The sequence below is a fragment of the Schistocerca gregaria genome, chromosome X, assembly GCF_023897955.1.
Source record: "Schistocerca gregaria isolate iqSchGreg1 chromosome X, iqSchGreg1.2, whole genome shotgun sequence".
NCBI classification, from domain to species: domain Eukaryota; kingdom Metazoa; phylum Arthropoda; class Insecta; order Orthoptera; family Acrididae; genus Schistocerca; species Schistocerca gregaria.
Window position 1 is genome coordinate 256,700,703 of NC_064931.1, and position 14,118 is coordinate 256,714,820.

The 14,118-nt window shown below is 40.5% G+C and overlaps 1 protein-coding gene across 4 annotated transcripts in view; it reads left to right on the forward strand.

The window, feature by feature from the left end:
* The window catches only part of LOC126297610 (uncharacterized), a 261,978-nt gene that overhangs the window by 111,838 nt on the left and 136,022 nt on the right, over positions 1 to 14,118 (forward strand). For all 4 annotated transcript variants that reach the window (XM_049988614.1, XM_049988615.1, XM_049988616.1 and 1 more), the window contains exons 12-13: positions 12,112 to 12,341; positions 12,583 to 13,551. In XM_049988614.1, coding sequence (XP_049844571.1) covers positions 12,112 to 12,341; positions 12,583 to 13,551 — 1,199 coding nt within the window. The remainder of the gene's footprint in view (positions 1 to 12,111; positions 12,342 to 12,582; positions 13,552 to 14,118) is intronic.

The window sequence follows — 14,118 nt, forward strand, 5'->3', positions numbered from 1 at the left end:
CTGCAACTGGGGAAACATTAACTACCAAGTGGAAATCATCTACAGTGGTTTGAACTATTGCACATTTCAGGAGGTTTCCAATATAGTAAGATCATTTTTATTTTGAAGCCAGGCTGTTCCTTTTGTGGTACCAAGAGAGTCATTGGAGAAAGGAATAGTTTTTTAAGAAAAATTATTACATGTAATGGAATGAAGGAGAGTCATTCCAGAAACTCATATTACGATGATTAAATGGCACATGACTCCGCAGTTGATAAAATCTCTCACTAGTAATGGAGACAGAAACAAAACAGACAGAGTTTGTTGGTTGAGTAGAATGCTGTTTTCTCACACATAACATGATAATTAAAGATAGCGCTTCTGGTTTATTTTTTATTTCTTTATATTTTTTTATTTTATTTTAGAGAAAAGGTCGAACATTACACTAGAGAAAGATCAAATTTGCAAATAACATGAAAGTCTGAATATGTAATTAGAACTAAGAAAATGGAGGAGACATAGAAAGTGTTGCTCGAATTGTTGCGTGGGAAGGTGATTGGGTCCAATTGAGAAAGAAAATTGTGCAAAAGGGCCATAGTATAATCTAGTTGATGATAATCATCTCTCTCTCTCTCTCTCTCTCTCTCTCTCTCTCTCTCTCTCTCTCTCTCTTAGTAAGTGTTAATTCTAGATGAAAAATACTCTGGCTCCCTGTGAAATGGATGAAACAATGGAGATCAAAAACATAAAGCTTCAAGCAAATTGTTAAAGAGTAATGCAGAAAGAAAGTGAGGTAAAGGGGAAAAACAATTACCATTTAATAATGTGTCATTGACTTTGTGGTCATAAGAGAGACTGGAGTGCAGCAGTGAACAATCCTTTGTAGTACTCAGTTTTCATTATATTGGATATTTTTCTAATTTGTCAACATTTGAATGACGTGAATGCCTTTTTTCTCGTAGTTTCAGTTTCTGCCACAATAGTTGATTGAAGTTGGCACATTAACAGCTTAGGTCCTAAGCTGTAAACTGTGAATTTAGACTGGAAACCATAAGTAAGGAAATTTATGGCAAAAGTGTAAATAGTTTGGAATAAAGGAGAGAACACACACACACACACACACACACACACACACACACACACACACACACACACACACACACACACACACCCTTGTGCACCTATGCACCTATATTGTGCTGGCTGGACACACAGTGCCAGAAAACCAGTTTGGCAAATGGACGAGGATGGGGATTTTGGTGGGTGGAGGGAGAAAGAGGTGGGAAGCTGTCAGAGAGGTTGGGTATGGGTAGCTAGCAGCTCAGTGAGAGGCAGCAGGTGCACAGTCTGGCATGTGACATACGATGAGGATGACATGGACGCGCTAATTGGAGGGGGTGACAAAACAAAGGAAGGGGAAACCGTAGTGTAGAGGTTGTGGGACAGTGGTTTAGCATAAATTGAGGCCAGGAGGATTATGGGAAAGAAGGATATTTTGCAAGGATGATGCCTGTCTACATAGTTCACGAAAACTTGTCCTGGGGGGAAGTGTCCCTATGAAATAGGTTGTGAAGCAGCCATTGAACTCCAGCATGTTGTGCTCAGCAGTCTGTTGCACCACTGGGCAGTCAACTTTGTTCTTGGACACAATTCAACATGCCCATTCATTGTGGTGAACAGCTGGTTGGTGGTCATGCCCACATAAAGTGACATGCAAAATCAGCAACATAGCTGATGTGAATGGCTTCTTTCACAGGTGGCACTGCCTCTGATATGACGAAATAATTCTGTGACCAGACTGGAATAGAAAGTGCCAAGTGGATGGATTTCGTGGGTTTTGAACCTGTGTCTTCCACAGGGAAGTGGAAATGACAGGTGAATTAGGGTGGGGGTTTGGAGGGTAGGATGGGTAGAGGGAGAAAGAGGAGGTATGTGGGAGTTGGAGATGGGAGTGGCACAGTGATGGATCAGGATGTTCTGTAGATTGGGTGGGCAACAGAATGTCACTTTGGGAAGGTTTGGAGTTATGTTGAGTAGATACCACCCATTTTGGGCATGATAATAGATAATCAAAGCCCTGGCAAAGGATATGTCAGTTGCCTCAGTCCGTGGTGATATTGCATGAAAAAGGGGGGGGGGGGGGGTCCTTTGCAGCTGATTCTTGAGGGTGTTGGGAGAATTAGGGGCATGTGATAATATGGCACAGGAAATCTGTCTGCAGACTAGGTTTGGAGAGTAGAGCCTGTCTGTGAAGGCATATGTGAGACCTTCAGCACACAGCACAAGGGAATTCTCATCACTGCAGATATGTCTTCCACAGGTGGTGCAGCTGTATGAGAGTGATTTTTTGGTGTGGAAGGGGAGACACTAGTCCAAATGCAGGTGGTTAATGGGTTTAACATAGGCAGAGATATAAATGAGGCCATCGAGAGATGGAGATCAATGTCCAGAAAGGCAGAACAGTTGTTTCAGGAGGACCAAGTGAAGCATATGGGAGAGAAAGTGTTCAGGTTGTGGAGGAATGAATATTTGATATCTTTGCCCTGCGACCAGATCAGGAGCAAAACAAAATCTTTGAGAGGCTAGGAAGGTTTCCTCTATATGCTTTATAAACAGTTTGGCATAAGAGGGTGCTACACTGGTGCCCATGACTGTGCTGCTGATTTTTTAATATACCTTCCCATCACCAAAGAAATAGTTGGTTGCGATTATATGATTGGTATGGTGTTTGAGTAGTGTTCGATAGTGGGAAGGCCTTGGGGAGGAGGGATATTGGTGTACAGGGATTTAACATGAACAATGATAAGTATGTATCCAGGTGCTAATGGAGTTTCAATGATAGAGAGTTAGATAAGAAAGTAGTTGGTATCTTTGATATGGCAGGCTGGGCTTTGGGCAATCGGTAGGAAGTGTTGGTCAAAAAGAGCAGAGATTCTTTCAGTGAAAGCACAATAACTAGCTACCGTGAGGTGTCCAATGTTGGGTTTGTGGATTTTGAGAATAATGTAGAAGGTGGCTGTACTGGGGAACATTGGGATTAGGAGAGAGAGAGAGAGAGAGAGAGAGAGAGAGAGAGAGAGAGAGACCTTCTCCAATAGGGTCACAGGCTTATTCAATCATATCAGAAGCAGGGCTATCTGTGAAGGAAGTCATGTTATATACCAGCTCTGATGTAATTACTGCTCAGCATTTTATGTGGGCATGGTCGCCAACCAGCTGTCCAACAGAATGAAGTGACACTGAATGATCTTTGTACTGATATAAAACAAAGTATTTTACTGAAGAATATTTTAATTGCAGTGATGAAGTAGTATTGATTAATGAAATATATATATATATATATATATATATATATATATATATATATATATATATATATATATAAACACAAAATGCTGTTGAAGTAAATAATTGTTAAGGTATCACAGAAAATGTCGAAGTGTGTGCATATTCCCCTGTTTGTATGACTGATTGAATTTTTTCCCATATCTATTGTTTATGTCAACTTTATTGTCAGAGTGTTAAATGTAGTTAAGTTATAACATTACGAGGTGCATTGAAGTTCTAAGGCCTACATTTATTTTTTATTTTTTTTTTATTTTATTTTTTTTCCTAATTAACTACTCAACCGAAATCGATGAAACTGGTGTTACTTCTCGACGTAATCGCCCTGCAGACGTACACATTTTTCACAACGCTGATGCCATGATTCCATGGCAGCGGCGAAGGCTTCTTTAGGAGTCTGTTTTGACCACTGGAAAATTGCTGAGGCAATAGCAGCATGGCTGGTGAATGTGTGGCCACGGAGAGTGTCTTTCATTGTCCGAAAAAGCCAAAAGTTACTATAAGCCAGGTCAGGTGAGTAGGGAGCATGAGGAATCACTTCAAGGTTGTTATCACGAAGAAACTGTTGCCTAATGTTAGCTCGATGTGCGAGTGCTTTGTCTTGGTGAAACAGCACACGTGCAGCCCTTCCCGGACGTTTTTGTTGCAGTGCAGGAAGGAATTTGTTCTTCAAAACATTTTCGTAGGATGCACCTGTTACCGTTGTGCCCTTTGGAACGCAGTGGGTAAGGATTATGCCCTCGCTGTCCCAGAACATGGACACCATCATTTTTTCAGCACTGACAGTTACCCAAAGTTTTTTTGGTGGCAGTGAATCTGTGTGCTTCCATTGAGCTGACTGGCGCTTTGTTTCGGGATTGAAAAATGGCATCCATGTCTCATCCATTGTCACAACCGACAAAAAGAAAGTCCCATTCATGCTGTCATTGCGTGTCAACATTGCTTGGCAACATGCCACACGGGCAGCCACGTGGTCATCCGTCAGCATTCGTGGCACCCACCTGGATGACACTTTTCGCATTTTCAGGTCGTCACGCAGGATTGTGTGCACAGAACCCACAGAAACGCCAACTCTGGAGGTGATCTGTTCAACAGTCATTCGGCGATCCCCCAAAACAATTCTCTCCACTTTCTCGATCATGTCGTCAGACCAACTTGTGCGAGCCCGAGGTTGTTTCGGTTTGTTGTCACACGATGTTAGGCCTTCATTAAACTGTCGCACCCACGAAAGCACTTTCGACACATCCATAACTCCATCACCACATGTCTCCTTCAACTGTCGATGAATGTCAATTGGTTTCACACCACGCAAATTCAGAAATCGAATGATTGCACGCTGTTCAAGTAAGGAAAACGTCACCAGTTTAAGTATTTAAAACAGTTCTCATTCTCGCCGCTGGCGGTAAAATTCCATCTGCCATACGATGCTGCCATCTCTGGGACATATTGACAATGAACGCGGCCTCATTTTAAAACAATGCCAATGTTTCTATCTCTTTTCAGTCCGGAGAAAAAAAATCGGAGGCCTTAGAACTTGAATGTACATACCTGTCATGTATCCTACAATTTCTTTGATCTCCAACTAATGTACACTAATGCCTTTTCAGTATGACCATTACACATTTACCTTACTAGATAATAAAAAGAATCTGTGGTACATAAGGAAAAATGGAAAATTAATGTTCTATTGTGTTTTGAGATGTAGTTTGGCTTTTGCTATTTGTATTGGCAGATTGTCTACTTTGACACCAAAGTATTTCTTTTCTCAAAAAGAAACTTGATAAAAAATTAGAAATTTACTATGCATGTTGGAAATAATGTCGTGAAATTACTACATTCTGTGTCCAGGGGTACGCCAATAGTTTGACTACAACAGTTTGAGGGAATGGAGAATCTCTCTGAATAACAGACCGAAGACGGATCAGTCAGGATTGTCATTTACTATCAACCTCTCTCCCTCTCTCTCTCTCTCTCTCTCTCTCTCTCTCTCTCTCTCTCTCTCTCTCTCTCTCTCTCTCTCTCTCTCTCTCTCTCTGAACTGTGCTAATGTATGATTTCTACATGAAAAACATTGTGAATAGTTTAAAACATACAACTTTCTTACTGATGAACATCTGTTTCACAATTTAAAAAATAAAAAAAGGCAACGTCCGTACAATCCTGATTGTCTGCGGATGGATAAATAAATAAATAAACTGCTAAATTGTACCCAGGAACAAAAGTTGAACACCCAGTGGCACAACATGCTGCCAAGCACAACATGCACCAGTTTAATGACTGCTTCGCGGCCCGTGCCATCTGAATCCTTTCCTACGGCTCCACGTTTTCTGAGCTGCTTAGATTGGAGTTTTCCTTGCAACATGTCCTTCGTATCCAACAATTTCCCCTGCTCTGTCCTCCCCCTCACAATCATGCCTCCACGTTGCTAGCACCTCACTATCTTTGGTACACTTGGGTCACATGACAGCCCATGCACCTACCACCCCTTCCTACCACATTTTTAAACTGTGCACCTGCTGCCTGCGTCCATGTTGCTAACTATCTGCCCCCCCACCACCACCACCACCACCACCACCACCACCACCACGCACACACGCACACTTCTTCTGCCTCTATCTATCTCCTTCTACCGACCCAACATAACTCTCACCCCAGTCTACCTGCTGAACTGCAGTCAAGTACTGTATGTCCAGCCGGTTCAATAATTCCAGTACGCCAAAGCCCATCTGTGGTGGTTCGCAATGGGTCACAGCAGTGCACCTGGTGATTCACCATATCCCACAGATTTTCAGTTGGTGACAAAGTCTTGTGATCCAGTAGGACAGGGCAAAAGGCTGACATCCTGTGACACCAAGAAGGAACGTATTTGTGCAGCAATGTGTGGACATGCATTGCCTTGCTGAAGAATGGTGTATGGGGTGTTGTGCAGAAATGGAATGACTATGGGTCGCAGGATGTTATTTATACAGGTCACACTGGTCACAGTGCCGTGGACATACACCAGCTGTGATTTGTGGTTGTATCCAAAAGCGCCTCACACCATAAGACCTTGAGTTAGCAATGTATGTCTTGTGTGAATGAAGTCACTTTGATGCTGCTCCCCCATCTGTAGCGAACCAAAGTGCAGCCGTCATGTTCAACCAAACAGAACCTGGATTCATCCGAAAACACTGTCCGATGCCATTCCCTTTTCTAGTGACGTCGTTCCATATACCATTGCAGTTTCTGCACATTCATCAAAGGTAGACAGAGAAGTGGATAATGTGCGCATAACCTATGCCGTAATAAATGGCAATGGACTGTCACCCCTGATTGTGTAAGATGTGTTACACTATTCCACAGTTGCACCAGAACAGAGGAGGACACAGATCTGTCCTGCAATGCCATTCATATGAGGTGTCGATCTTCAAGGGGGTGGTCTGGGCGGTGCAACCTAACCATCTCGTCATGTTCTACTGCCTTCTGTGAACAATTCTGCAGACACCCATTGCACTGCTAACACTTCGTCCCACAGGAACGGGATTTTCCCAGATGGATGCATCACTTTCCCAGATGCCAATAATACGCCCTCTTTTGAACTTACAGATTTGACAGTACAGTTCGTGCATACATCTGCAAGTCATCCAGCGTGTCTGCTAAATCACACTAATCCATTACCTTCAGTTTATAGCGACAACAAGAGCCACAGGCACATTTTACCGGTAGGTGGTTTTCGCCACGATATTGATGTTGACCTTAAACCCACGGGCCGACATGGTTCAGATGCTAATCATTTCTTCAGAACATACTAATCTACATATCCTGTGAATATGAACATAATATCTCTAGTTGTGCAAGGTGTTCTGTTTTTTTCTCTCTGAACATGAGTGTAGTATGTACTTTTATAAAGTTACGTATATGGGACAGACAGATGAAAACGTGACAGATGGAAAAAAGTATTATTATTTCAAAAGTAATCTCAGCGTAACTGATTATAAATTCACCACACTGTGAGATAAGATGGTCAGTGCCTTCATGGAAGAATGTTTGCAGTTGGCTATAGAGCCATGATAGTACCTGGGCATGCACCTCTTTGTCTGAACCAAATCGACAGCCACTGATGTTTTTCTCCAGGACTGCAAAAATATGGAAATTGCATTGGGAGAGATGGGGACTATATGGAGGATGTGTAAGAGCTTCTCGGCAAAACTTCTGCAGTGTAGCTGAAACAAACTGTAGCAACATGTGGGCTGGCGTTAACCTGCAACAGAATGATGCTTGCGTCAACATTGTTAGCCATTTGGAATTGATGACATGCTTCAGTTTTTGCTAAGTGTTCATTGCTTGGGGTTTTTTCAGTGGGGGTGAATCCATGTGTTTCCATTGTTGTCTCTAATTCTTGCTGTCTAGCTCAAAATGATGACTCCACACTTTTCCAATAAGGTTCTCACTACCCTGATTGAATACAACACTTTGTTTTTGTTACCGTTGTCTCAAAGTTTTTCCATAAATGCTTTTCTGTTGATAATGACAGCCACCATAAACTGAGAAGCAGGGAGATGTCTACCTGTTATCTTAATAAAGTATGCATGACTTTATCGGCACCATTTGAATGACATGGAAAGCCAGTTTCCCCCACCATTTTATGGATCTGTGCTTAAATTCCACATACATCAGAGTATTGTCAGTCAGTTTAACACCCATCTTGCTTTTGTTCTTGTGTACATCACATACTGGCGTTTATTTGGCCTTACATCTGTTAGGTATAAAGATGACCATCTTGGAAGTGTAGTGGTAACCTTAGTCAAAATGTTCTTGCTGTTACTTCAGTTCACAATTAATTGATGTGGTGTTGTAAAGGTTATCTGTAAAGAGAGAGTAATGTTTTCCACTGCAATATCCTTTGCAGAATCACCGTCAGACCTTTCACATCTTGTAAACAGTGGGATTACAAACAAAAGGTATGTTTCAACCTGATAACACTTACCACTTTATACCAAATATATTGGGTCTATATAGCGGATAACTTCTTAAATTCATGCAGTCACAAGATTAACGTGTGCCTTTGTAACACTAATGTTACAAAATGGTTACTTGCGTGTTGTCTTATGGTGTTTTGTTCATGGCACTGACCAGCCACCGTGTCATCCTGAGCCGGTAGGCGTTATGATCATAGGTATGGAGGGGCATGTGGTCAGCAAACTGTTCTCCCAGGCGTTTTTAGTTTTTGTGCTTGGGTCCATCACTTCTCAGTCAAGTAGCCCCTCGATTGGTTTCACAAAGGCTGAGTGCAACCCACTTGCGAGCACTCGTCAGACCCAGATGGTGTAGAAAGAGAAGTACTGCTCAGAGTGACACCAAAGTAGAACAGTGTATTATTGATGCAGGGGGAAACCTGATGGAACAAAAAGAAATTTAGTGAAAACTTTACCCGTCGATGGTGCTGTAAACATTGTAATGTAAATGAGGTTGGCTACAAATGAGAGATGAATCACAATACACCATCTATGGTTTGAGTTTCACATTACACCATACATAATGTTCAATGTGCATGGCTGCTCAAGTTCAGCAGTCAACAGTTGTGGCACCGTAAGTTAGGTAAGCTCATCCACCACAGCAAAGTCTTACTACATCAAATGGGAACAATTGGTTTTTAACTGTCCTGAGGCCAAAAACCGCATAAAAAGTAAAAGACATTGGTTTCTAATTGTGGAGGGGGCAATGAAATGTGTAAAACACAAAATGACATTGGTTTCTAATTTTTGTGAGACTGGAGCAAGACATGTTGAATATGCTGCCTACTGGTCTATTCCACAAGTTGACATCAAGAATCATCATGTTCCACAACAGATCAGAATGTCTCAGGGGTCACATATAGAATGTGTGCCTTCAATTCAGCTATGCTTGTAATTGGGGCACTGAAACTTACAGCTTTCAGATAACCCCATGGCCAGAAGCCCCATAGATTATGGTCAAGTGATCGGGATGGCCATGCTGCAGGTAAACGACGGCTAATAATTATAATATTTCTTAAATGCCTCTGGAGCAACTGCTTCTCTGGCTGTGCAATGTGCAGAAGAGTGCCATCCTGCATAAAAATGATCCAACCCACACATTCTTGCTGTTGTGTTGGAATGAAGCTGGTGCGCAAAAGACCTCAGAGTTTACCTGTGATGGTACAGCTAACAGGACCCAGAGGATTCATATAATTAAAAACACACAAACCTTTGATAAACGATGCAGTTAGCCTACACCATACAGTCTACAGTCACCTTTTCAGAATGAGGTGTATCAGTTGATGTGCGTGCAGTTTGTCTGTTGCCCATATTCTACAGTTCTGATTATTCACATATTCTTGAGGACGGAAATGAGCTTCGTCTGTCCCCAAAATGTTCCATAGCCATTCATTGTCCACTTCCATGCAAGCAAGATATTCCAGGACAAATATTTGTCCTGCTGGCATATCAGCAGGAAGCAACTCCTGAACATGGATGGTTTTATATGGATAGTCATGCAGTATGTTCTGTAGGATTTTATGCACCATGCTCACAGACATCCAAAATGTGGGTAATTTGCCATGCTCTACATGATTTCACATCATTGCCCTACCCCCTTGCAATGATGTGGCCACATTTTCCACAGGCGTCAGATCAACTACTTTCCTCCTCTGGCCACAGTGCACTTCAAAAGAGCTGGTCTTTTAGTATTTTTCAATTGATCAAATTATTTTCCAAGATGTTACTACATGTTAATAATACGCTGTTCATATTTGACGTCATTCCAAGCATTGGTTCTCTTTCTACACCGTTTTGAAACTGGAACTTTAATTATGGACACCCTATTGTTGCATGATATCTCTCAAATTCTATTGGTGAAAACTATTCAGGTGTTTTTTTTTCCCCCCCTACAGGGGGTAGCCCCCCCCTCTGACCAAACACGCTGAGGAGCCACACTGACATGAATCCATCGCAGAATTTGTTAGTATGTAAAAACAAAAATAGAGGTGTATTTTTCTCATCTAAACTGATTTCATTGTGCTGTCCAGATTATGCTAAAGTCTTGTTTGTACTAGAATGAATGGAAGTGAACACAAGTAAATGAGCATTCACAGACAATTCACTATCATTTAGTAGAATTCACTAATTCTGTGAACAAGTATTCGAATTGGAGGGAATGGAAAGAATGAGCATTGAGCATACCAGCTCTGTGAGTACTATGTTGTTGTTTTTGGGTGGTCAAGTCATCAGCATACACACTTCGCTCAATACAATCTAGTTGTATCACAAGGCTAAACTACAATGTTCAGATAGGATTATATTGTACGGTGAATGCACTGTTGGTGACAAAGAAAGCAAAATAGCAGAAAGATATAAATGTTCGAAGTGTGAAATGTGTGGCAGTAGTCCACTTACCACATACTTGCAGCTTCAGCATCCTTTAGCCTTATTTCAACCTTTATCACTGGAAAGCAGTTTCATGTGAAGAAAGATTAAAATTTACAATCAGGTTCTCAACAGCTGTAGATAGGTATGCTACAACTTGTCTCAAATTTTAGTAGTTGCTATATCTCGGATAGTTCCTGATGCTTGCAGTGCCGTATTTGAAGCAGTCACGGAGTTTGTTCAAGTACCTATAGAAAAGATACTATCAATAAAGTGTGGATAATGTAATGTAAAAATACATATTCAGTTATTATATTGAAAACTCCTAAAATAATAGAGGTGCACCTGTGCCGTAATTACATTACCTGGAAAGAAAGTCACCAGAATTATCAGCTCATTCATGTATTTTTAGTTTGAAAGTAATAAACATAATTCATACCTTTTCATGTATGTTTCCTTTCAAGGAAATATATTCTGCTGCTCCTTTATAACAAAAAGAAATACAAAAACTTTTGTACTTTAAATAAGTTTTCACCAGATGGAAGCAAGTAATGACTTTATCGTCTTTCTCACATCTACCGTTGGATATTAGATTGCTTCAGAAATTTTCAACTTATAACTGACACGAGTCATGATCGATAACAAAAGTCGTTGATGTGTGAAAAATAGCTGACTGCAGGACTAAATGCTCTTTGTGCTGTTACACTGAAGCGAGTGCCGAAACAGAAAGTGTGTGAATTTCCTTTGATGCCATACTGAAAGGCCAACAATCGGCAGGGTGCAAGAACAAATCTGTGAATACTGTTCCTTCATACTCACCAACTGTTTACACAAGATAAAATGCTTTTTCTCTTATGTTTGCTGTGGTGTAAACCAAGCTTAAGAGAACAGAGGACACCAATATTTAGCACTGTTAAGCTCTGTTCAAATGTTCTTCAAAATATAATGGCACAGACTTCTTCCAACCAATCTTCCTCATTCTTTAAACTTCATTTTGGTATTGCCACTGCTATCGTCTGAAGTATTTTTAACATCCATTCTCCTCTCTTGTACCTACTACAAAATTCATTTTTTCAAATAAAATAATTCCAGGTTTATGTATGCAAAACTCTCTTTGACATTTTTTACCTAAACTAGTTGAAATTTCTTCTAGAACATAATCCATCTCATTCTCAGAAATTGTAGGATTATGGCAGAAATCTTTAATGGATAATACTGAAACAATTGAGCAAATATACTTGTACATTGCTTGAAATGCACAATTGTTGACATTATGTCGCAGGGAAGTAGTTATTGTTGGAATAATGGTAGTAACAGTAACAACAAGAATGGTACACTGTTCAGCTTTAATACAAATTTGTTAATGTCCCACATGTTATTTAGTGCATTTCTGTGTTATTCTTTCATGGGACTATTGCATTTCCAGCTGCATGTCCAGCGCAATCATCCAGACTGCTACAATTTATCTCATACTCAAAATACTAATGGCCCAGCAGATGATGAAATTGGAGAAAGCATAAGTTCTCAAACTACATCAAATTTTGAAGTAGCAGCAAATGATAAATTGAACTCTGAAGAGTTGTTAGAGAGAACCACACCCAGGAAAGAGACATTTGAAAAGAAGGCAACTTGGACAAGAAATTTTAAGTTCCCGATGTATGTACTCTCGATGTATGGACCTGTCTGAAGTAGTTTAAGTGCACATACACATAATTTAACTTGTAATTACTATCTGAAAACAAGTGAAATGAGTTTGTTTTTGGTTACTAATATTCTTTGAAGACGTTCAGAAGAATCTCAAAGCAGTTTTGATTTAATTCTTTAATATTATTTAAAAACAGTAACTAAATGTCAGTGTCAGAATCTATTTGATAATCTGTTTCCATGTGTCTTGTAGGAACTTCACTCCCATTGTGGAAGAGGAGGAAGAACAGGAGGAGGTAGGGATAAAAGATAGTATTGAAAGAAATAGGAAAGTTCAAAAAGATTATCAGAACAGAAAACGGGAGGCAGAGAAAGAGTTTGTAAAGCAAGGTCCATCACAGTTAAGTCTTGAAGAGCTGGCAGAGATACCTCTTCCAGAGCCAACAGAGCTGCCTGATAGAGATGCAAATGAGTTGCCTTGTCATCATCAGAAGCTCATTCAGCAGCCAGAACCTATTGAGGAACTGGTACAAAATGTTGAGTTTGAGGGTAACCAGAAAGCACAGTTGGAAAAGGAATCTAGCCAGGACATTGAGATGGTATCTGACCAAGAAATGGAACTCTCCAAGAACCGAGAGATGAAATCTAGCCAGGCGGTGGAACTCTCCCAACAGGAGTGTGGCCAGGAAGTTGAACTGTCCCGAGACATAGATATTAAGCCTGACCAGGAGATGGAACTGTGTCAAAACCGAATTGTGGAATGTGATCAGGAAATGGAACTTTGTCAACCCCAAGACCTAAATCCTGGCCAGGAGATTGGTCGCTGCCAAAACCAAAATCTAGAGCCCGATCAGGAAATGGAGCTGGGCTCAGAACATGAATCAGAGTCAGGGCCAGAATCTGAGCACAATACACTGCAGTTGTGTGAGCTGGAAACTGGCATAAAGCATGGCCATCAGCAGGAGTGTGAAACTGAAGCGAGCTGGGAGCCAGAGATTGAAGATGCAGATGAATCTGAACATGAATCCACATCTGAGCTGGAGCCAGAGCTAGATCCAAATCATTGTACTGATTCATGTACTACTGTGAATGATGAGTTTAGTGAAAGCGCTCAAGGGGATAGTTCACAGGATGGAGCAAACATTTTGAGTCCATCGGTGAAAACCCTCCTCCCTATAATAAGATTACAGAAGTTGGAAGAGGACAAGCAGTTGGGTAATCTGTAAGTATGGCAACAAATTCAAATTCTTTTACTATGAGAAATTAGTACTGTAGTCATTGTTGCCTTCTATAGATACAGCTGTGTCATTTTCTGTGAAGCTAAAGTAAGCGATTTTTATTAATGCTTTTTAAAGTAGTAGACACAGTTCACTCATATTTCTGCTTTTTAAAGTAGTAGACACATTTCACTCATATTTCTGATTCTTCTTCATTCTTATTATTGCAATATTTGAAATCATTATACTATTATTGATGGCAATGTAGAGAGGTTTTCACATGATGGACAAAATAGGAAAGATGAAATAAAACTAACTGTAACAGTAAGATTATATCCACAGAAAAGCAAATTTTCCTGAGATCAGCAATACTAATTAACTAAAGAGAAGTGGAGACCCATTTTTTCCAATATCTTCTGCAAATTTGCTACAGGTGCAATAGTGATCCCTAGAACTTTTGATTACCTTAGATCACATGTTTGTTCTTGCTTCTTCTCACTTATGTTCATCTGTTTGGAGATGTACTGTACTGGAATGATTGTATTTTGATTCCAGAGACTTTGTTTACTTTT